The sequence below is a fragment of the Piliocolobus tephrosceles genome, chromosome 18 (assembly GCF_002776525.5).
Source record: "Piliocolobus tephrosceles isolate RC106 chromosome 18, ASM277652v3, whole genome shotgun sequence".
Lineage (NCBI taxonomy): Eukaryota > Metazoa > Chordata > Mammalia > Primates > Cercopithecidae > Piliocolobus > Piliocolobus tephrosceles.
In genome coordinates this window covers 73,094,020-73,119,146 of record NC_045451.1, presented here as the reverse complement: position 1 = coordinate 73,119,146, position 25,127 = coordinate 73,094,020, and the positions used below count along the sequence as shown (strand labels likewise).

The following is a 25,127-nucleotide window of genomic DNA, read 5'->3' as shown; positions in this document are numbered from 1 at the left end:
GCTACTTATGAAATGTTGAAAAAGTTGAGTTTTTTTTTTTTTTTACCTGAGGCAAGCTATATATTGTAATTAATTAAGGTGGCCGGGCACGGTGGCTCATGCCTGTAATCCCAACACTCTGGGAGACAGAGGCAGGAGGATCACCTGAGGTCGGGAGTTCGAGACCAGTCTGACCAATATGGAGAAACCCCATCTCTACTAAAAATACAAAATTAGCTGGGTGTGGTGGCACGTGCCTGTGATCCCAACTACTCGGGAGGCTGAAGCAGGAGAATCGCTTGAACTGGGGAGGCGGAGGTTACGGTGAGCCAAGATCGTGCCACTGCACTGCAGCCTGGGCAACAAGAGCAAAACTTCTCCTCAAAAAAAAATAAAAATAAAAACAATTAAGGTTATCTAAAGCTTCTCCTATCAGGAGAGGCCAAATAAGATCCTCAATGAGAGTGTGTATGAAAGGAATGAACAAAAAAGACTTTGTTTCTGGTCCTGACTCTGGACCTTAGACTAGCCGTTCACTCTGTTGGTCTCGGTTTCCTCACTTGTAAAATAGTGTTAACGAAAATCTGTCTCCCCTACTTACAAGGTGGTGGGGAGGATTCAAACTTCGTAATACAAATAAAAACGCCCTATAACCTATAAAAACACATGGCACTTCTATTATCACTATCAATGGTAGATCTGTTTTAGTATTTTCACTCACAAATACAAGTAAGTATATTGAACACTGGCTAATTTGGCAAATGTCTCCTGTCTACTAAATGGTGATACTACTTAGAAAAAGATAAACAGGCCGGGCGTGGTGGCTCACACCTGTAATCCCAGCACTTTGGAAGGCTGAGGTGGGCGGATCACAAGGTCACGAGATTGAGACCATCCTGGCCAACATGGTGAAACCCCATCTCTACTAAAAACACAAAAATTAGCTGGGCGTGGTGGCAGGAGCCTGTAGTCCCAGCTACTCAGGAGGCTGAGGCAGAGAATCACTTGAACTCGAGAGACAGAGGTTGCAGTGAGCCAAGATTGCACCACTGCACTCCAGCCTGGGCGACACAGTGAGATTCTGTCTCAAAAAAAAAAAAAAAAAAAAATTAGGTAATTTCTATTTGCCTGTATTTTCTTTCAGAACTAACTGCAAGTTATTTACCTTTTCACTCGAATCTTATTTATGAAATACATTTTCTTTTCCTATGTTTTAGGATTTTTTTTTGACACTGCTGGCGTGAAGTGGTACAATTTTGACCTACCGCAGCCTCGACCTGCCAGGCTCAAGTGATCCTCCCACCTCAGCCTCCCAAGTAGCTGGAATTACAGGCATGCGCCACCATCCCCACAGCTAGTTTTTGTACTTTTTTAACAAAAGGGTTTCACCATGTTGTCCAGGCTGGTCTTGAATTCCTAGACTCAAGTGACCCAGCCACCTCGGCCTCCCAAAGTAAGTGCTGGGACTGCAGGCATGAGTCACCTCCCCTGGCCAATGATACACCTTTTTAAGTTTCGGGCTTATGTCTACATATTCATTCTGCTCAGTTGAGGTTGAAATTTACTTAACAAGCCCAACACTTCATGAAGCCTCTATAAAATGTGCCATCAATAGGGCTCATAGCTTTCACAGCTTTAAAAACCATGAAAATCTCTAAGACCATTTCCCATCACTGCAGCACGTTCTACTGGACAGCACTGTTGAAGACCAAGCCTCTCTGCAGACATCAAAAATCTAGGAAGGCAGAAGGTATAAGATCTCCTTGGCAACTCAGATGGTAACATTTGGAATTGCAGAGTCCACGGGAGTAACTAGTTCCTTCTCTAATGCTGGCCCTGCCTAAGATCTGACTATTAGACCCAAGAATTTTGTCTAGTACCTGTGAAACCCATCTGATCACGTGACAGGTGCTCTCTTCTCCCGTAAGACTGAGTAGTGTACCTCTGAGACAATGCTTTTGGCTCTCAGAAGCTTTGCAGACACTTGTATCTCAGCATGACCAAAATTAACTTCCCTTCACAAGCTGCTACACTCTACCCAAATCTGCCTTGTTCCCAGAGTTCCTTATCTCAAGAAATTACACACATCGAAATTACACACTGAACTCTTAGGCCAGAACCTTAGAAATAAACATTTTAACACTTCCTTCCTTCTCCTTCAATTCTCATATCCAATCAATCACCAGATCCTATTGATTCCACTTCTCAATATTCTCAAGTTGTCCACTTACCGCCATGCCACTGCTACTACTATCCCAAAGCCACGCACTCCCCCACCTGGACTGCCTTCACAGCATCCAAGCCCTGAACCCACCATGTTTCCCTCCAACACACCTGTCACATCTATGGAAGATCCATCTGATCCCATTATTCCCTATTCACATTACCTGTAAGACAAAACTGAAACACCGGACACTACTTCTTACAAATACAAGTCTTGCCTATTTCTCTCCACACTCACTTTTGCCCAGTATGTTCCAAGCACAGTATAAATGTACTCCCTCTCTGTTGCTCACGGGCCTTACCACATGCAGTTTTCTCCACCAGGACTGCTTCTGCCCTCTGTCTGGCTTCTGCTCATCCTACAGGTCATCTTCCAGGTGAACCTTCCTAGTCCCTAAACCAGATTAGGTTCCCCAGGTGTAAGCTCTTTAGCACCCTGATTCTTCCACTTCATAAAATTCATCACTGTTTTTTACTATGATTGTTTCACTGCAAGATGGTAAGTACTGGGCGATCAATTACCTTCCCCTCTTTTTTTTTTTTTTTTTTTTGAGGCAGAGTTTTGCTTTTGTTGCCCAGACTAGAGTGCAATAGCACGATCTCAGCTCACCGCAACTTCCGCCTCCCAGGTGCAAGTGATTCGCCTGCCTCAGCCTCCTGAGTAGATAACACGATCTCAGCTGACTGCAACTTCTGCCTCCCAGATGCAAGTGATTCGCCTGCCTCAGCCTCCTGAGTAGACAGCACGATCTCAGCTGACTGCAACTTCCGCCTCCCAGGTGCAAGTGATTCGCCTGCCTCAGCCTCCTGAGTAGCTGGGATTACAGGCACCTGCCACCACACCCGGCTAATTTTTTGTATTTTTAGTAGACACGGGTTTCACTGTATTGGCCAGGCTGGTCTACCTTCTCCTCTTTATCACTCATGCCTGTACTATCACAGCCTAGCACAGAACTTGGTATATTATAGTAAATCAGCAAACATATGACGAATGATACACAACTCTGTAAATGAATAAAGAAATAACATTTTAAAAAACTGAAATGCAATTCTGAACGATTATTAAAACCAAAGCAGGACTGACCTGGTGTTTTCATTATATTCAAAAATCTGAACCTTGGCCATTGCGTTGGGGCTACTGTCATCACTTCCTACAGCGATCATGGGGGAATGAGCTCGAGAGCTAGAAACGGAGAGAAAGAACATTTCAGGTAACAAAAGAAATACACACTTCAGAGAATGAACACACTGGGGGCAAGCAGTCACCCAGCTTACAGTCAGCCTGTCTCTACTAGTGACATGTAGGTCTCTGCCACACTGCTGACATGGCCACACTGCAAGTGTGTGCACCTGAGAATGGCACACATGGGAACTGAGGATTCCATCCTTATGAACTGTGTTTAGCGTGTTCTTACGGCTCAGATAGAAAGGAGCTCTTTGCCTGAAAGAAAGCTTTCAAGCATTCAACATATTTTTTAAAACATACTTAAGAGGTCTTAGTAATTTTTCCTCCTGAAATTTTTGGTCATTAAGTATGAAACAAAAAGTTACCCTACTGTGACTAACTTCATGACAAAAAGATTTTAAGTGCTTTGACAAAAAGAAGAAACACTCAGGCAGGGTGGCTCATGCCTTTAATCCCGGCATTTTGAGAGGCTGAGACGACAGGATCATTTGAGGCCAGAAGTTCAAGAAGAGCCTGGACAACATCATGAGACCCTATCTCTACAAAAAAAAAGTTTTTTAATTAGCCTGTTGTGGTGGCGTGTGCCGTTTGTCTCAGCTACTTAGGAGCTGAGACAAGAAGATGGCTTGAGCCCGGGAGTTGGAGGCTGCAGTGAGCTATGATTGTGTCACTGCACTCTACCCTGGGCAACAGAGTGAGAGCCTCTTTCAGAAAAAAAAACAGCAGATGGACACAGGAAAAGTGGAAAAGACTGCCCCTGCAGAAGTCATGATCCTACATCATGGGATCTCACATCATTCCCCCTCCAGACTCATCTGTGGTCAACCTCATTTTGAAAGAGCAAAAGACCAGCAATGAAAGAATGGCCCTCCTGAACTAACAGTTGAATGACTTTTTAATGTCTATGCCTAATATAATTGCCTTTGCCTCCCTCATCCAGATTAACATCTCTGTGAACCTGGCACCCTTGCTTAATCTTTAGCCTCAATATTGGGAACTACTGACCTCTTAAAGCTAAAAACAAAATGTGGTAACTGATAAAAAATTTTAGTTCTTTATTACTAAAGCTTCAGGTAATTAGATCAAATTATCTAATTAAGAAAATTACCAGGCAAACTACAAAATGCTACAGTAATAAAATAAAATTATAAGTTATTGATAATAATTTTTGGCCATTCAAATAGACGTAAATTTTTCCTGTTTTTTTGAGACAGAGCATCCCTCTGTTACCCAGGCTGGAGTGCAGGGGCAAGATCTCTGATCACTGCAACCTCCACCTCTTGGGTTCAAGTGATTCTCCTGCCTCAACCTCCTGAGTAGCTGGGATTACAGGCGTGAACCACACCCGGCCACAAACTTCCTTTTTCAGTGTTCTACAAAGATTTAGTTCTGTTTTTACAACATTAATAGTGTGAATGAGGACCAAAAGTACACTTACAGTAACATACTCTAAATTACTAAAAGCGTAAGTTTTGTGGGGTTTTTTTTTTTTTTTTTTTGAGACAGAGTCTTGCTCTGTCGCCAGGCTGGAGTGCAGTGGCATAATCTCGGTTCACTGCAACCTCCGTCTCCTGGGTTCAAGTGATTCTCGTGCCTCAGCCTCCTGAGTGGCTGGGATTACAGGCACGCACCACCACACCCAGCTAATTTTTGTATCTTTAGTAGAGATGGGGTTTCACCACATTGGCCAGGATGGTCTCGATCTCCTGACCTCGTCATCTGCCCACCTCGGCCTCCCAAAGTGATGGAATTACAGGCATAAGCCACCACGCCCGGCCAAGACTTTTTTTTTTAATTGAGATTGGAGTCTCACTACGTTGCCCAGGCTGGACTTGAACTCCTGGGCTCAAGCAATCCTCCTCCCAAGTAGCTGAGACTACAGGTGTGCACCACCACACCCAGTTAAAAAATATAAGATTTTAAAAATTCTTTGTTTGTTGTTGTTTTTTTTTTTTTTTTTTTTGGCGTGCAGGCAGGGGGTGGGGATACAGAGTTTTGCTTTTGTTGCCCAGGCTGGAGTGCAATGTTGCGATTTCGCAACTTCCACCTCCCAGGTTCAATGATTCTCCTGCCTCAGCCTCTTGAGTAGCTAGCATTACAGGCATGTGGCACCAAATCCAGCTAATTTTTGTATTTTTAGTAGAGACAGGGTTTCACCATATTGGCCAGGCTGGTCTTGAACACCTGACCTCAGGTGATCTGCCCACCTCAGCCTCCCAAAGTGCTGGAATCACAGGCGTGAGCCACCGTGCCCGGCCTTAAAAATATTTTTAAATCCAGTCATGAAATGTCCAGACAGCAACTCGAATTGAGGATTACCTCAATTGTACAACCAGATATAAGATATTCACATTTAAACCACTTTCTAAGTATGATTCACAGCTAAACAGTGAGAAAAACCATCTAGCTTTCTGACTGAATAGGGTAGACAGATCACCCGGATCTCTGCCTCCCTCCTAAACCCCACTGAAATGATGAAATAATATTATCATACTGGGCTAGAAATCTAGAAAGAGTGCCATCAGATCTCCCAGATCTCCACTTTGTTCTCCAGATATACATTTTATCCCATCATTGAATTTTTGTGTGAATGGCAATCATTTTTAATCTCCTGAGGTCAGGAGTTCAAGACCTGCCTGACTAACATGGAGAAACCCTGTCCCTACCAAAAATATAAAAAAAACTAGCTGGGTGTGGTGGCGGGCGCCTGTAATCCCAGCTACTTGGAAGGCTGACACAGGAGACTCACTTAAACCCAGGAGGTGGAGGTTGCAGTGAGTACAGATCATGCCACTGCACTCCAGCCTGGACAACAAGGCAAGACTCCGTCTCAAGAAACAAAAAAAAAAAAGAGGGGAGTAAATAGTCTAAAAATTGATAAATATGTATAGAGATATATATTATTTGAAATTATAATAATTACCAACATAACTCAAGTATCAACATCACCACAAATAAGATATCTATCAAGTCATACCTTGGGATGTGGAAACTTGTATAAATGTGCTCTATTCATCTTTCCTATCAGTTTGGATATTGTTTAATGATAACATAGCAAGAACATGTGGAAAAATAGCAGAATAAAAATTAAAAGAAAAAAAAAGATAACATAGCAAGAACCAGAGGTATAAGCAAATCCTTTAAAAATATACTAGTGACTACCAGAATTAAAGTCTGAAAACAGAACTAATAACAGCATTTGTTTTTAGGGGGTAAAAGAACTTTACCTTTCTTTCTGTATTCTCATAGATTATTTCAATTCTTTTCTTTACCAAGTGATTCTTATAATTGTTTAAAAATAGTTTAATAAAAAGCAACTATGGTAATATACATGCAATCATGCTCTATATGGCAGTTAAAAAGAAATGAGGTAGAACCAGATATATTAATATATGGAAAAATGCCCACAATGTATCTTTAAGTGAAAAAAGCTACTTGCAAGGAAGGAAAATGTAAGGGTTTCTGGCTGGGTGCAGTGGCTCATGCCTGTAATCCCAGCACTCTTGGAGGCTGAGGTAGGCAGATCACCTGAGGTGACCAGTCTGGCCAACATGGTGAAACATGGTCTCTACTAAAAATGCAAAATTAGGCGGATGTGGTGGCACATGCCTGTAATTCTAGCTACTTAGAAGGCTAAGGCAGGAGAATTGCTTGATCTTAGGACGTGGAGACTGCAGTGAGCCAAGACGGCGCCACTGCACTCCAGCCTGGGCAACTGAGCAACACGGTCTCAATCAACCAATCAATCAATCAATCAAATAAATGGGTTTCAATGTCTGTGTGTTTTGTGTCTACCTGTGCTAGTAAACATCTGGGCGTGTTTGCATATATGTGTGTTTATGACTTCATTAGTTATTTGTATACGCATAGAAAACATCCAAAAGGTTCACATGAACATATTGACAATGCTGGTTCCCTCTGTTGAGTGAAAACAGGGACAAGTGACGTGCCTGGGTGAAAAACGGAGAACATATAATCTATATATCTTGAGAAAAAGCACTTTTGAGAGAATAAATTATCAAATTGTTACCTTAAAAATTGCTAGTTTATGGGCTGAGCATGGTGGCTCACGCCTGTAATCCCAGCACTTTGGGAGGCCAAGGAGGGCAGATCACAAGGTCAGGAGATCGAGACCATCCTGGCTAACAGGGTGAAACCCCGTCTCTACTAAAAATACAAAAAATTAGCCAGGCGTGGTGGCAGCGCCTGTAGTCCCAGCTGCTCAGGAGGCTGAGGCAGGAGAACGGCAAGAACGCGGGAGGCAGAGCTTGCAGTGAGCCGAGACTGCGCCACTGCACTCCAGCCTGGGCGACAGAGGGAGAAGCTGTCTCACACACACACAAAAAATTACTAGTTTATTTTACTAGGATGTTATCAGAGGTTTAACATGTAAACTTACCTTGAAGGGTTCCAAGAAATACAACTACAGCTTAGCTTACATGAGATCTCATGCTGCAAAGACCACTGGCTGAGATTCATAACATCGGGTGCCTCATATATTCTTACTATACCATCTGCCGAACAGGTTGCTAACATAAGACCCATATGCTTGGGAGCAAACTTCACATCAGTAACAGATGTTCTGCTATCCACCAGAGTTGTCCTTTTAACCTAAAAAAAAAAAAAATTAACAATTTAAATTCTATACAAAAAGTAAGCATGGTAGAGCGGGAAAGACACACAGACTCTGGAATCACACGGAAACTCCTCTGTCATTCACTAGGTACACAAGCTTGGATATGTGTCTGGGCCACAATTTCCTACAAGTACATGGCAAAATACCACATATATAGCTGGGAATCACTAACAAATTAGCTAGCTATAATGAATTACTCCCTTTAATGAAAAAAAAAAAAGTCTACCTCCAAAAGCCTACCTTTATTATATAAGTAATCTCTCTTAAGCAGACTGGTCACAAAAAAAAAAAAGAAAATGTTAGAATTTTCAGACAAGTAGTTTTGTCATACAAAGCATGCTGCAGGCATTAGATCCTTTAACAGCAAATGAGTTGAGCATGATGGCTCACACCTGTAATCCCAAAACTTTGGGAAACCGAGGCAGGCAGATTGCTTAAGCTCAGGAGTTCAAGACCAGCCTGGGCAACATGGCAAGACACCATCTCTACTAAAAACTAAAAAAAAAAAAAAAATAGCCAGGTGTGGTGGTGCACGCCTGTGGCCCCAACTATTTGGGAGAATGAGGTGGGTGGACTGCTTGAGCCAGTGGGGCAGAAGGTGCAATGAGCCAAGATCGCACCACTGTACTCCAGCCTGGGTGACAGAGCAAGACCCTGTCTCAAAAAACAAACAAACAAACAAAAAAATAAAAACACTAAGGAAGGCATGCAATTTCTTCTCTCAAGAGTAATTTTCTGTTAATCGCAGTTGGACCACTATTACTTTTTCTTTTTTCTTAGGGACAGGGTCTTGCTCTGTCACCGAGGCTGGAATACAGTACCATGATCATGGCTCAAGTGATCCTTTTGCCTCAGCCTTCCCAGTAGCTGGGATGACAGGCACCTGCCACCACGCCCAGCTAGTTTTTCTTATTTTTTTAGAGATGGGGGTCTCACTATGTTGCACAGATGAGTCTCCAACTCCTGACCTCAAGCAATCCTCCCACCTCAGCCTCCCGAGTTGCTAGGATTACAGGTGTGAGCCACTGCACGCAGCTACCATGCACTTTTAAGTGAAGGCATTTAACAGAGACCAAAAGAATGGTAGAAAGCAAGCTCTGTGATCACTGTAAAATTCCAACATCACATTTAAAAGTTACCTTCTGGCACACAGATAAGATGAAACCTTACTACAAACATCAGTAAGCCCAGGTGCGGTGGCTCACGCCTGTCATCCCAGCACTTTGGGAGGCTAAGGTGGGTGATCACTTAAGGTCAGGAGCTCAAGACCTGCCTGGTCAACATGGTGAAACCCCATCTCTACTAAAAATATACAAATTAGCCAGACGTGGTGGCAGGGGCCTGCAATCCCAGCTACTAGGGAGGCTAAGGCAGTAGAATAGCTTGAATGCGGTAGTCGGAGGCTGCAGTGAGCCGAGATCACGCCACTCACCAGCCTGGGTGACAGAACGAGACTCTGTCTCAAAAAAAAAAAGTCAATAAAGTTTAGAAATCAACAGATTACTGTCTATGGTTACCAAAATGCTTCTTAAAGAGTCTCAATATTGGCCAGGCGCGGTGTTTCACGCCTGTAATCCCAACACTTTGGAAGGCCGAGGCGGGCGGATCACGAGGTGAGGAGATCGAGACCATCCTCGTCAACATTGTGAAACCCCGTCTCTACTAAAAATACAAAAAAATTAGCCGGGCGCAGTGGTGGGCTCCCGTGGTCCCAGCTACTTGGGAGGCTGAGGCAGGAGAATGGCCTGAACCCAGGGGGTGGAGCTTGCAGTGAGCAGAGATCGCACCACTGCACTCCAGCCTGGGCGACAGAGAGAGACTCCGTCTCAAAAAACAAGAGTCTCTATATTAAAAGGATGATATTACATAAACTTCAAAGATAACACCTTAGCAAACTTGTCTACAGGCACCACTGAATAATATAAACACAGATGTGGAGAAAATCAATGCATTTGTTACAGTAAGTAATCAGACAGGAGCAGGGCAGCAGAAGCCCCACCCCACCAGGAACATCAAGCAACCATCAGGTGACGGGCAGGCAGTTGTTAAACTTTCTCTCCGAACTAATCATTGGCTGCAGCCAGCGCCCGCGAAAGGCGGTCTCCCCACAGACACACACACCGGAAACTGGCGATCAGCAGCGCCTGGCAAGACCTCAGGAGGGGGACGAGCGGGCTCGCGCATGTGCACTAAGAGGCAAAATGGCGGAACTCGGCTGATCTACCACCTTCTAGGAACATTCTGTTAAGGGAAGAACGCCTCAAGCGAGCATCCGCACAACTTCAGTAAACACACCGCACACACAGCCCCTCCCAAGCACGAGCGGGCCACTGCACACGCGGACTGCCCACCCCAAGGGAGGAATCAGAGGAGAGGAGACGCACCCCCCGGGAAGCACGCCAATGTCTAACAACCCAAGTCAAAGGTCTGTTTTACCCTGACTGTCTCTCTTAGCTGAGAGAGCCGGACAGACTCCATTTTAGTGCCTTCACTTGCAGCCCACCTTACCTCCCCGCTTAAAGGCGTAACCAGTGCAAGCTGACGTCCAGGAATGCACTTGCTGATAAGATATTGAGGCAAGCTGAATCAGCAGCTCCTGGGGATGCGCTCGGTGGATGGTACCTAAAGCCCCTGCGTGTCTCTCTCTGTGATAGTTTGAGTCCCTGCGCCTGGAACTGTTTATTTTTCTGTAACTGCTTCTGCAACCAATTAGTTTTTTAACTTTTCGCCTGTTCTGCTTCTGTAAAAAATGCTTCAGCTAAACTCCCCCTCCCCTATTTAGACCATGGTATAAAAAGAAATCTAGCCCCTTCTTCGAGGCCGAGAGAATTTTGAGCGCTAGCCGTCTCGGTCACCGGCAATAAAAGGACTCCTGAATTAGTCTCACAGTGTGGCGTTTGTCCACAACTCGCTCAGTTACAACACGTCAAACCTCGCACTGACTCTCTCAAGTCACCCGCTTGGTCCTCTTCCAAGTGTATTTTATTTCCTTTCATTTCTGCTGTAAAAATTTTTAACAAAGCCGGACGCGGTGGCTCACGCCTGTAATCCCAGCACTTTGGGAGGCTGAGGCGGGCGGATCACAAGGTCAGGAGATCGAGACCATCCTGGCTAACACTGTGAAACCCCGTCTCTACTAAAAAAAATACAAAAAAATTAGCCGGGCGCCGTGGCAGGCGCCTGTGGTCTCAGCTACTCGGGAGGCTGAGGCAGGAGAATGGCGTGGGCCAGGGAGGTGGAGCTTGCAGTGAGCTGAGATCCGGCCACTGCACTCCAGCCTGGGTGACAGAGCGAGACTCTGCCTCAAAAAAAAAAAAGAAAAAGAAAAAAAAATTTTTAAGAAACTTCCACTCTGGCTCTAAAACTTACCTTAGTCTCTTACTCTGCCTTATGCCCCTAGGTGGAATTCCTTCTTCTGAGGAGGCAAGAAATAAGGTTGCTGCACACACAAATGGATTCGCCACTGCTAATATATTAATGAAAGGTGACTAAACTAAATACAAATAAGTATCTTGAAGTTCGAAGAAAAGTCCTTCTTTTTCTTCGAAAAAGAAATGCCACCACTCCCAAGTCCAACCTATAGTATACTGAACTGACACACCTCCGACTTAACGCCAAAAAAATCCTTTATAAGTCTATAAATTTCTATTCTCTCTCCCCATAAGCAGCTGTTTGGCTTAGGGAAGCCCTAGTGCAAAGGCAATCAGACATACTCCTCCCCCAGAAGAGCTGTAAAACAGTCTGAATAGCCACACAAGCTACAAAGTTACCGGAATTAAAACAGTGTGCTATTAGGACAAGGAGACATACAGACCAGTGGTCCACAAGAGAGCCCAGAAAGCAATCCTCCATATATATACCCAATTAATTTTCAACAAAGGTGTCAAGACCATTCAACGGGGAAAGAACGGTCTTTTCAATAAATGGTGCTGGGAAAACTAGATTTCAGCACCCTAGCATTTTTTAATGACTGAAATAAATAATAATTATCAGGCCGTTGCTTGCTTGCACATGTTAATCACTCACTTTTTGCTAAATATTCCTTGTTGCAAACAATATAATGGTAAACTGTTGATGTACTGCTTTTATTTGTCAAGCAGGAAGAGATAACTTCAGGGTCACGTAAAGAAAAATGTTGCCAGAAGAAATGAATGGCTTTAGGGACACTGTTACCAGCTGCTAACAACCAGATGTCTGGTTGCTCAAGGCGTTACCTGAGACTTAAAAAACACAGACTTTTCCACTAGATTCTGTGGAACTCCCCCTCCCTTACTCTCTAGTCACATTAAAAACTACCCACTGCTTCCTTTTGTTTAGATGGATTTAAGAGATCTTGCCCTCCCACCTTCTTGCTTTAGCCAAATCGAATAAACCTTTCTCTATCTCCAAGTACCGGTGACTCAGTATTTGGTCTCAGCTCCGCACTGGGGATACAAGCCTGAATTGAGGATTCTATAACAATCTTAGAAGAAAACACTGGGGAAAGTCTTCCTGACACTGGATTTGGCAATGCTTTCCTGGATATAACACCAAAAGCATGGGAAACAGAAGAAAAAAATAGACAAACTAGACTTTGAAATTTTTAAATTTTGTGCATCAAAATCATCAAGAGTGAAAAAGGCAACCCACAGAATGGGAGAAAGTGTTTGTAAATCATTTACAGATTGTGCATATGAAACCCAAAAATCTGAAATCTGAAATGCTCCAAAATCCAGAACTTTTTCAGCACTGGCATGATGCTCAAAAAAAATGCTCATTGAAGCATTCTGAATTTCAAAGTTTTGGATTTAGAATGCTTAACTGGGGTCAGGCATGGTGGCTCACACCTGTAATCCCAGCACTCTGGAGGGGCCAAGGTGGAGGATCGCTTGCACCCAGGAGTTCAAGACCAGCCTGGGCAACTCTATTAAGTAAATAAATAAGTAGGCAAATGCTTAACTGGTAAGTATAAATGCAAATATTCCAAAATCTGAAATCCAAAACATTTCTGAATCCTAGCATTATGGATAAGGAATACTCAACCTACACCAGATAAGGGATTACTATCTAGAGCTTATAAAGAACTCCTACAACAACAGAAAACCCAATTTTTAAAAATGGGCAAAGGATATGAATAGTATTCTTCCAAAGAAGACATACAGTTGGTCAATGAGCACATGAAAATATGGTCAACATCAGTAATTCTTAGAGAAATGCAAATCAGAAACACAATGGAGATATCACTTCACAACACGGTCACTAGGATGGCTACAATAAAAAGCACAATAACAAGTGCTAATGAAGATCCGGAAAAACTGGAACCCTTGAGCATTGCTGGTAGGAATGTAAAATGGTGTAGCTGCTGTGGAAAAGTCGGACAGTTCCTAAAAACGTGAAACACAGAACTACCATACGAGCCAGCAATTGTACTCCTGGGTGTATATCCAGAATAATCGAAAGCACGGTCTCAAACATGCATCTGTACAACAATGCTCCCAGTATTCACGATAGCCATGAAGTGGAAACCACCCAAGGGTCCATCTACAAACGAATGGATAAACAAAATGTGGTATGCACACACAATGGAATATTACCCAGCCATAAAAAGGAATAAAGTTAACATGTGCTACAATACAAGGGTCCGTCTACAAACGAATGGATAAACAAAATGTGGTATGCACACAGAATGGAATATTAGCCATAAAAAGGAATAAAGTTAACATATGCTACAATACAAGGGTCCGTCTACAAACGCATGGATAAACAAAATGTGGTATGCACACACAATGGAATATTACCCACCCATAAAAAGGAATAAAGTTAACATATGCTACAATACAAGGGTCCATCTACAAACGAATGGATAAACAAAATGTGGTATGCACACACAATGGAATATTACCCAGCCATAAAAAGGAATAAAGTTAACGTGCTACAGTATGGACAGACCTTGAAAACATTTTACTTAGTGAAACAAGCCAGTCACAAATGGACAAATACTGTGATTCCACTTATATGCAGTACCTAGTCAAATTGATAGACAGCTGAATGGGGGTAGAGGGAGGAGGAAGGGGGAAGCATTCTTTACCAATACAGAGTTTACGATGGCAATGATGAACAGTTTTGGGTATAGATAACAGTGATGGGTACACAGCACTGTGAACATAATTAATTCTACCGAATTATACCACTTACAAATAGTGAAAATGGACGGGGCACCGTGGCTCACACCTGTAATCCCAGCACTTCGGGAGGCCAAGGCGGGCGGATCATTTGAGGTCAGGAGTTCGTGACCAGCCTGACCAATGTGGTGAAACCCTGTCTCTTCTAAAAACACAAAAAAATTAGCCGGGCATGGTGGCACATTCCTGTAGTCCCAGCTACTCAGGAGACTGAGGCAGGAGAATCGCTTGAACCCCCAGAGGCGGAGAATGCAGTGAGCCGGGATCCCACCATTGTACTCCAGCCTGAGCAACAGAGCAACACTCTGTGGGGTGGGGGGGGAATAGCTAAACTGAGGCATATTACATTATACATATTTTACCACAATAAAAAACTGCATCATGGCCCACATAGTGGCTCACGCCTATAATCACAGCACTTTGGGAGGCCTAGGCGGAAGGACTGCTTGAGTCCAGGAGTTCAAGACCAGCCTGGGCAACATGGTGAAACCCCATCTCTACAAAATAAAAAAATTAGCCTGTGGTGCACGCCTGTGGTCCCAGCTACCTGGGGGGCTAAGGTGGGAGGATCGCTTAGGCCCAGGAGGTTGAGACGGCAATGAGCTGCAACTGGCTCTAATGTAGTATCATGCACTAGGGAGGGTAGGTGAGGGGTAATAGCAGGACACTCCCACTACATACTTCCTTTTGTTTCTTTTGAAAGTTATACCATATGCATGATTATCTATTACAAAAAACAAATCATAAAAGGGGGGGGGAAAAGCCTGCAGATGATAATACCTTCATATGAAAATGCTAGAGAGTCTTACATATAATCTAATTCAATGTTTCCACTTTATAAATGAGGAACTTCAACAGCACACAGATTATATTACGTTCTTGCCCAAAATCAAACATCCAGTCAGGCAAAGACGGCGATAAAAACAGAGGCAGATAAGGGAGAGTGTTTTTTTTTTTGAGATGAAGTCTCGCTGTTGTCCCCCAGGCTGGAGTGTGATGAAGCGATCTCGGCTCACTGCAATCTCTGTCTCCCGGGTTCAAATGATTCTCCTGCCTCGGCCCCCAGAGTAGCTGGGATTACAAGTACCTGCTACCATGCCTGGCTAATTTTTGTAATTTTTGTATTTTTAGTAGAGAAGGGGTTTTACCATGTTGGTCAGGCTGGTCTCAAACTCCTGAGCTCAGGTGATCCACCCGCCTTCATCTCCCAAAGTGCTGAGATTACAGGCATGAGGAGAGTATATTTTCTTTTTTTTTTTGAGACGGAGTTTTACTCTTATTGCCCAGGCTGGAGTACAATGGCACGATCTCAGCTCACGGCAACCTCTGCCCCCTGGGTTCAAGCGATTCTCCTGCCTCAGCCTCCTGCGTAGCTGTAATTACAGGCATGAGCCACTATGCCCAGTTAAGTTTTGTATTTTTAGTAGAGACGGAGTTTCTCCATGTTGGTCAGGCTGGTCGCGACCTCCTGACCTCACGTGATCCGCCCACCTCGGCCTCCTAAAGTGCTGGGATTATAGGCGTGAGCCACTGCACCCGGCCGAGGAGAGTATATTTTCTAAGAAAACAAAAGTAACCACAAAACAGAAGAAACAATTTTTAAAGAATTTTATCAACCCTTGACCGGGTGAGGTGGCTCACGCCTGTAATCCCAGCACTTTGGGAGGCCAAGGAGGGCAGATCATGAGGTCAGGAGATCAAGACCATCCTGGCTAACACAGTGAAACCCCGTCTCTACTAAAAATACAAAAAATTAGCCGGGCATGGTGGTGGGCACCTGTAGTCCCCGCTACTCGAGAGGCTGAGGCAGGAGAATGGCGTAAACCCAAGAGTCAGAGCTTGCAATGAGCCGAGACCGCACCACTGCACTCCAGCCTGCGCGACAGAATGAGACTCCATCTCAAAAAAAAAATTGAATTAACCCTTAAGAGTTTAAGGTTAAAAAACAAAAAGAATTTTAGAGTTCGGCACAGTGGCTCACGCCAATAATCTCGGCAACTCAGGAAGCTGAGGTGGGGCCAGGAGTTTGAGACTGCAGTGAGCCAGAATACTTAAAAATCATATACGACCATCATAAAATACACTAATAGGTAAAATCAAATACAATGCAGATATTCTGGATTCATCATAAAAGTTATAGGCAATGCAATGATGCTCCTAAGTATTGCTTCAGATCCAAGTTAAAATGAAATAAACAAGAAAGAAAAAAACATGGAAGAAAGAACTTTAGAACTGGTAAAAATAGAGGGAGTGGTGATATTTTACCAATTATCTGAGGTAGCCTTGGGACTAACGTTCCTTGGCTGCTCACGTCTTCCCAGTCCCCAGAATACTAACAAATGTCTCACCCAGTGGCTCTGTCCTCGCAGTTTATCATTTGATTCTCCTACTATTTCCTCCCACACAGCAGCTGTTCGGTCAAAAGAACAGGAAGCCAAAACCTGTCCAAATTCAGGATGGGCCCACGTCACGCGCCACACAGATCCACTATGTGTCTGGGAATCCAAAAGAAAAAGAAAAGAACAGATATTCATTATTCCAGGGCTCCTTTTTTCCTAAAACCTTAGTTTATTCATATTTCATAAATACTGGTTTTATGTGAGGAAACAGAATATAGTTTTACTTCTATAAGAGGAGAAAACTGATCAACATAACATGTAAATAAAAAGTTAAATCCGGAATGTTTTAACCTTTAGAAGACATTCTATATTTAGGATTATAGCGCTTCTGGAGTTCAGTTCTTTTGACATTTTACTAATAAAACAAAAATCTAGCCAGATAAAGTTTACTACTTCCAGTGCTGATAGGTGGAGAGTTGCTTCAGAGTTTAGCATAACCAACCTTTGTAAAACAAAGATTCTACAAGTCCACCATTTTACTTGTAAATTCTTTCTACAGAAAATACCCATCTAATAAAATAAATACCATTAGATTTATTTGCTCCAAAATCCACAGAGACGGAAAGTAGATGAGTGGTTACCAGAGGCTGGGAGCAGAGTCAACATGAAGTGACGGCTAAATGAGTGCTGGGTTTCCTTTACAGGTAGCAACCAATGTTCTGAAATTAGAAGTGCTGGTGGTTGCCAATTTAATGAATATATTTAAAATCACTAAATTGTACACTTTAAATGGGTGCACATTATGATATGTAAATTATAGCTCAATAAAAAAATACTTTTTTAAAAAATTTGCTTCAACCAGACATAGTGGCTCACGCCTGTATTCCCAGCACTTTGGGGGGCTGAGGTGGGCAGACTGCTTGATCCCAGGGGTTCGAGACCAGTCTGGGCAATATGGCAAAACCCCATCTCTACAAAAAATCAGTCAGGCGTGGTGGTGTGCAGCACTTGTGGTCCCAGCTGCTTGAGAGGCTGAGGTGGGAGGATCACTTCAGCCTGGAAGGTTCAGGCTGCAGTGAGCCAAGATTGCGCCACTGCACTCCAGCCTGGGTGACAAAGCAAGACCTTATCTCCAAAAAAAAAAAAAATTTGCTTCAGAAGTCTAATAATATAGAGAGATTGTAGCCATAAAATGCTTAAATGATTTTAACTGACAATATAGTCTATTGATAATAGACTACTGTATGAAGAGTAGATATGGGGAAGCCCAAATCCTTACACCCCTCATGTTGGCTAAAGGGTGGGAGTGGAGGGGATTAGAGAAGGGATATAAAGATCTTAAAGAATGTCACCATCAAAAGAATTATCAGGTGCTTCTCAGGGAAAATACTGTATAATAACAAACAACATGCAGAAAATGTGTTTCACACTCTATAGCTAACATTTTTTACATTCAACAACATAAAAATAGTTTAACCAATAACTTCAACATGGTAATGTCACCAATTAAAGGTACATTTTGCACCCTTATTTGTTAACCTTGTTTTGTCCAGTGTTTTTTGTACCATCTTTAATTCTTACTTATACAGGGCTATAAAGTTAAAAATGCACATTAAGGCAGGTAAGTTTTATTAGATTTACAGTAAAATGCAATCTAACTAAAGAATAAGGTTTGCACAAAGATGCTCATAACAATAAAATGGAAACTTAAATATCCATTAGTTAAGTCAAATGGTATTTTTATTGGCTGTTAATAAAAAGCCTTTAAAGATATAAAAAAGTACATATGAAATATGTTAGGCTTAAAAGCAAGAGATAGGGGTTTCCTTTTGGAATAATAAAAATATTTTAGAACTAGAAAGAGGTGATAGCTGCACAACACTGTAAATTAAGTAAAAGCCAATTAATTGTTTACTTTAAAAGTATTAATTTTATGATACGTGAATCTCACCTCAAAGGAGTGGGGGAGCTTGGATAGAACTTTCACAAAAGAAGATACATGAATGGCAAATAAGCATATGAAAAAATAATCAACATGAGGTATTAAGGAAATACAAATAAAATCCAATGATTTTGTGGTCACTTCTCAACAACTAAAATGTCTATAATAGAAAAGACAGGTATCATCAAGTGCAGGTGAGGATGTAGAGAAACTGGAACCTCACACACGGCTGGTGGACACAGTCACTGTGGAAGAGTTTGGTAGTTTCTGAGAAAGCTAAGTATATATAACCCATCGATTCCACTCCTAGGCATCTATCCAAAAGAAATGTCCACAGACTTACATGGCATGTTCTTCATATTACTCGTAATAGCCAAAAACTAGAAACAACTCAAATGTCCATCAACTGCTGAATAGACAGACAAAACGTGGCAATATATATACAACTGACTACTCAGTATCAAAGGAACAAACTGACACGACACAATATGGATGAACCTCAACACATGCAAAAGGAAAGTGACTAGACACAAAGGACTATGTATTTCAAAATTCCATTTCCATGACATTTCAAGAAAGGATAAACCAGGCCGGGTGTGGTGGCTCACACCTGTAATGCCAGCAGTTTGGGAGGCCAAGGCGGGCGGATCACTTGAGGTCAGGAATCCGAGATCAGCCTGGTCAACATGGTGAAACCCTGTCTCTACTAAAAATACAAAAATTAGCCAAGCGTGGTGGCAGGTGCCTGTATTCCCAGCTATTCAGGAGGCTGAGGCAGGAGAATTGCTTGAACCCAGGAGGCCGAGGTTGCAGCGAGCCGAGATCACATCACTGCACTTCGACCTGGGCGACAGAGCAAGACTCCAGCTCAAGAACAGGGTAGAGGAGGGTAGGGGAGAGGAACCCATGGAGACAGAAAATGGATCAGTGGTTGCCTGGGGCTTGGAGTGGGAATAGGCCACAAGCAAACGTCTGAGTTTGAGAGAAACGTTCTAAAACCGGATCACAGTGATGACTGCACAACTCTGTAAGTTGACTAAAACTCACTGAACTGTACATTTAAAATGGATGACTTTTAAGGTATGAAAATTTCTACTTGGATGGGCACGGTAGCTCACACCTGTAATCTCAGCACTTTGGGAGGCCGAGGGCGGATAACCTGAGGTCAGGAGCTTGAGACCGGCCTGGCCAACATGGCAAAACCCCATCTCTACTAAAAACACAAAAATTAGCCGGGCATCATGGTGCGTGCCTATAGTCCCAGCTACTCAGGAGGCTGAGGCAGGAGAATCACTTGAACCCAACAGGCAGAGGTTGCAGTGAGCCAAGATAACACCACTGCACTCCTACCTGGGCAACAGAGAAAGCCTTTGTCCCCCCCAAAAAAAGAAGAAAATTTCTACTTGAGTAAAGGTTTTTTTTTTAAAGAGAAAACTATGTATGTAACATTACAACTATTAAAATACGTAAAGGAAAAAGGAATATTCTGAATTACTAAGATAATTATGTTAGAAAGCTACATAATTACAGATTTTCTTACTCTCAAATTCTGAGAAACACACTTGTTACTTTAATAGTGAAAAACAGTAAAATGTCTCTCCAGGAAAAGAACTACTATATTAATTTTATCATCTTCTCAAAACAATTCATTGATAACTATGAAATAAACAGTAAATATTTGTTTTGTTTTGTTTTGTTTTTTTTTGAGATGGAGTCTCGCTCTGTCACCCAGGCTGGAATGCAGTGGCCGGATCTCAGCTCACTGCAAGCTCCGCCTCCCGGGTTTACGCCATTCTCCTGCCTCAGCCTCCCGAGTAGCTGGGACTACAGGCGCCCGCAACCTCGCCCGGCTAGTTTTTGTATTTTTTAGTAGAGACAGGGTTTCAGTGTTAGCTAGGATGGTCTCGATCTCTTGACCTCGTGATCCACCCGTCTCGGCCTCCCAAAGTGCTGGGATTACAGGCTTGAGCCACCGCGCCCGGCCATATTTCTGTATTTTTAATAACTGTAAAAATAAACACTCACCTTCCAGCTAGCAGTACAATGCCAATCACCACTTTCACTTTTATCCCAGACCTACAAGAAAATAAAAGGCAGATATTTTATACAAAAATTCCTACAAATTGATACCAAAACTATAAGACTGAATCAGTGTACAAGCAAAGGCATGAACATATAATTGACCAAAGAATACAACCAGCAAGTAAACATTCATTCATTCAATTAAATATTTATTGGGAGGCCGGGTGCGATGGCTCGCGCCTGTAATCCCAGCACTTTGGGAGGCCAAGGCAAACGAAGTCAGGAGTCTGAGACCAGCCTAGACAACGTGGTGAAACGCTTTCTCTACTAAAAATACAAAAATTAGCCAGGCGTGGTGCCCCATGCCTGTAGTCCCAGCTACTAGAGAGACTGAGGCAAGATAATCGCTTGAACCCCAGAGGCGGAGGTTGCAGTGAGCTGAGATTACGCCACCGCACTCCAGCCTGGGCAACAGAGCGAGACTCCCGTCTCAAAAAATATATATACATATATATATTGAGAACCTTGAATGTGTCAAGCACTGGGCCAAGCACTGAGGGATTCAGGAAGCTGAGCTCTAAATAACAGAGACAATTAGTTACAGTCAAATCTCCTTATTCAAGGTAGTTATTTTCTACAGCATCGCCTCCGCCACAGAAACACTGCTACCAGGGGAAGTACTAGGTTAGGTTCCTGGGAGTCTCTGGTCTACATTTTTGTCAACCAGTCAGTACATGACCTTGTTTAATGTGTGTTTCTGTTTAAAGAGAACTTATTTAATACATAGTGTTTATTCATCAATATTGAACTCACTCAACAGCACTGTAACTCAGGTCTGAAGGAAGCTTCTCTAACGCACGTACTATCTCTTTAACGCACATCGCCGCCTCCTGTGTTTAGAAACTAGACAGCACTTCAGCACTACGCTTGGAGGCCATTTTAAACAGCGAAATCAGCAATAGAAAGAACAAATAATGAAAAAAATCACTGCACTAAATAGATCACAAAAAACACCTGCTAGGCCGGGCGCGGTGGCTCAAGCCTGTAATCCCAGCACTTTGGGAGGCCAAGATGGGTGGATCGCGAGGTCAGGAGATCGAGACCATCCTGGCTAACACGGTGAAACCCCGTCTCTACTAAAAAAAAATACAAAAAACTAGCCGGGCGAGGTGGCGGGCGCCTGTAGTCCCAGCTACTGCGGAGGCTGAGGCAGGAGAATGGCCTAAACCCAGGAGGCGGCGCTTGCAGTGAGCTGAGATCCGGCCACTGCGCTCCAGCCCGGGCGACAGAGCAAGACTCCGTCTCAAAAAAAAAAAAAAAAAAAACACCTGCTTACAGTACGACCCAAAAGAGTATCACCTGGTTTCACCTCAATGGGAAACGTCTGTCCTGACACTCAAACTTTTCACCACTCCACACACATGCACAAATGACTGCAAAAGCAGTGTGACTTTTGGGATACAAGTAAATTTCAGAGTAGACAAATTCAAAAAATACAGAATCTACAAACAATAGGCTCAACTGTATATGTAACAAATGGTAAAGCAAAAATATTGAAACCAGGCACGGTGGTGCACACCTGTAGTCCCAGCTACTCAAGAGGCTGAGGCAGGAGGGATTCCTTGAGCCCAGGAGTTTGATCACGCCCGTGAATAGCCACTGCACTCCAGCCTGGGCAACATGGCAAGACTCCATCTCAAGACAAAAAAATTGAACCTTATTACCCAGAAAAAATATAGATTACACAGTAAGAAGGTGCCAGCCGGGCGCGGTGGCTCAAGCCTGTAATCCCAGCACTTTGGGAGGCCGAGACGGGCGGATCACGAGGTCAGGAGATCGAGACCATCCTGGCTAACACGGTGAAACCCCATCTCTACTAAAAATACAAAAAACTAGCCGGGCAAGGTGGCGGCGCCTGTAGTCCCAACTACTCGGGAGGCTGAGGCAGGAGAATGGCATGAACCCAGGAGGCGGAGCTTGCAGTGAGCTGAGATCCGGCCACTGCACTCCAGCCTGGGTGACAGAGTGAGACTCCGTCTCAAAAAAAAAGAAGGTGCCAATTTCACCTGTTAAAAATTTAACAAAGGCAATAACACTATGAAATCAAACCTATCACTGGCAGTATAAAGCGGTACGACCTGAAAAACAGCAATTTGCCAATTCTCTTCAATAGCTTTTAAAATATCCACTAATTTCTCTTCTGGAATTAGCCTAAGAAAATCATTCAAAATATATAAAATGCTAAACTAATGAAAATTTTCAGTACAACACTATTTCTGACAAGACATATATGTATATACACACACTCTACCATGGCAATTTAAAAAGTTAAAGGAAAAACAGAGGAAATCAATAAATATTAACAAACATTAGCAATAAACCTGTAATTTTTTCACTTTCTAAAAAGAATAATATATTACTTGCTCATTTAAAAATATATACAAATAAATACATGGCTCCTCTTTTAAAAAATAAAGTACTCTGGAATAAATGGACATAAGCGGGCTGGGCAAGGTGACTCACACCTGTAATCCCAGCACTCTGGGAGGATCACTTGAGCCCAGGGGTTCGAGACTAGCCTGGGCAACACAGCAAGACCCTGCCTCTACAAAAAAAAACTTGTAGGCAGGTGTGGTGGCGTGCATTTGTAGTCTCAGCTACCGGGGAGGCTGAGGTGGGAGGATAGCTTGAACCTGGGATGTTGAGGCTGCAAAAAGCGAAGATCGCACCACTGTACTCCAGTCTGGGTGACAGAGCCAGACCCTGTCTCAAAAAAAAAAAAAAAAAAGGAAAAAGAAAAAAGAAAAAAAATTAAGTGAAATAAACCAAATATAAAAGGGCGAGGCCGGGCGCGGTGGCTCAAGCCTGTAATCCCAGCACTTTGGGAGGCGGAAACGGGCGGATCACGAGGTCAGGAGATCGAAACCATCCTGGCTAACATGGTGAAACCCCGTCTCTACTAAAAAAATACAAAAAACTAGCCGGGCAATGTGGCGGGCGCCTGTAGTCCCAGCTACTCGGGAGGCTGAGGCAGGAGAATGGTGTAAAAAAACTCGGGAGGCGGAGCTTGCAGTGAGCTGAGATCCGGCCACTGCACTCCAGCCTGGGCGACAGAGCGAGACTCTGTCTCAAAAAAAAAAAAAAAAAGGTTTATCTTTGAGAGATCACTGGTATCAAACTCGAATGTGAAAAAGGAAAAACTGTCCTTTAGATTTTCAGTGACTCTGGAGTTGTCGAGACCCAAAATAAGCCGCACTCCAGCTTTCATTCATTCTGCAACACATCTGGGTGGTTCCTAAATCCCATATAGCATCCCCACATTAGAAATTCTGCTTGTCGGCCGGGCCTAGTGGCTCACGCCTGTAATCTCAGCACTTTGGGAAGACGAGGCGGGCGGATCACGAGGTCAGGAGTTCAAGACAAGCCTGGCCCACATGGTGAAACACCATCTCTACTAACCATCCTGGTTAAGACGGTGAAACCCCCTCTCTACTAAAAAACACATACAAAAAATTAGCCGGGCGTTGTGCACGCACCCGTAATCCCAGCTACTTGGAATGCTGAGGCAGGATAATCGCTTGAACCCGGGAGACGGAGGTTGCAGTGAGCCGAGATCGTGCCCCTGCACTCTAGCCTGGGTGACAGTGACTCTGTCTCAAAAAAAAAAAGAAATTCTGCTTGTCGGAAGTGTCTACAAACTTTTACAGGAACTTCAAGAAACAAACCCTCCGATTCCCGGGCAGCAAGCAGAGAAGTCATTGGACGTAAATGGTTTGTATTTCTCTTCCTTGGCGTAACAAAATGAGCTTCTGCTCTGAACGCAAGGAGAAAACCATGTGCCCTGGTAAGAGAACACCGGGGGAGCACAGAACTCGACACAGCGCCAGCCAGGCGGAGTCTCCCAACAGGTCCCACTGCAGGTCCTCGGATGAACAGCGCGAGCAAGACACACCACGCCCAGGCGGACGGCGGGACGCCCCTGGTTTCCCGCCCGCAGCCACCCCAGCGCTGCCCGCGCGAAAGCCCGGCGTCCCCTGCGGGCGGGAGCGCGCACGTGGCACCAGCTGCGCAGGCGCACGGGAGCGCGGCCCGCGAGGCCGCCGTGACCCCACAATAAGCGGGCGGGGAGGGCCTCCGCCCGGTCCAGCCAGAGCTCGCCCGCCACCCCACAGCTTCCCGCGGCGTCACTGAAACCAAGACACAGCCCTGTTCCCCGCACCGCCCACCCACTCCCCCTCCTTCCGGGCTCGGCCCCGCCCGCAAGCGCCGCGCGCACCTTAACGCTCTGATCACTGGAGCAGGTCGCCATCCGCCGCCCGTGGAAGTCGAAAGACACATCGTGGATGAGATCCTTGTGGTCCGCCGCGATGCTGCGAGCTACAAACATGGTTTCCGTCGGGCCCGCGCCTCCGAAGAGGACAGTGGCGGCGGCAGCGGCGGCGGCGCGCGGCCTGCAGCCCAGCCACACCTCGTAGCCCGGGAGCTCACGGCGCGTGCTGCCCACGCCCCCGCACCGCCCCTGCCCGTTAAGCCCCGCCCCACCCACGGGCCCGTCCAGCCCCACACCGTCCCCTGGCCCCTCAAGCCCCGCCCAGGCCCCCGGCTCATCATGACTCGCCCCACCCCTCGGTCCCTCAAG

The 25,127-nt window shown here is 44.3% G+C and overlaps 1 protein-coding gene across 2 annotated transcripts in view; it reads right to left on the bottom strand.

The window, feature by feature from the left end:
- The window catches only part of SEH1L (SEH1 like nucleoporin), a 36,342-nt gene extending 11,336 nt beyond the window's left edge, over window positions 1-25,006 (bottom strand). For both annotated transcript variants that reach the window (XM_023228362.2, XM_026455980.1), the window contains exons 1-5: window positions 24,765-25,006; window positions 20,492-20,542; window positions 16,534-16,680; window positions 7,788-7,999; window positions 3,287-3,385 (exon numbers count right to left, since the gene is read on the bottom strand). In XM_023228362.2, coding sequence (XP_023084130.1) covers window positions 3,287-3,385; window positions 7,788-7,999; window positions 16,534-16,680; window positions 20,492-20,542; window positions 24,765-24,875 — 620 coding nt within the window. In that variant the 5' untranslated portion in view covers window positions 24,876-25,006. The remainder of the gene's footprint in view (window positions 1-3,286; window positions 3,386-7,787; window positions 8,000-16,533; window positions 16,681-20,491; window positions 20,543-24,764) is intronic.
- Between the last annotated feature and the right edge of the window lie 121 nt (window positions 25,007-25,127).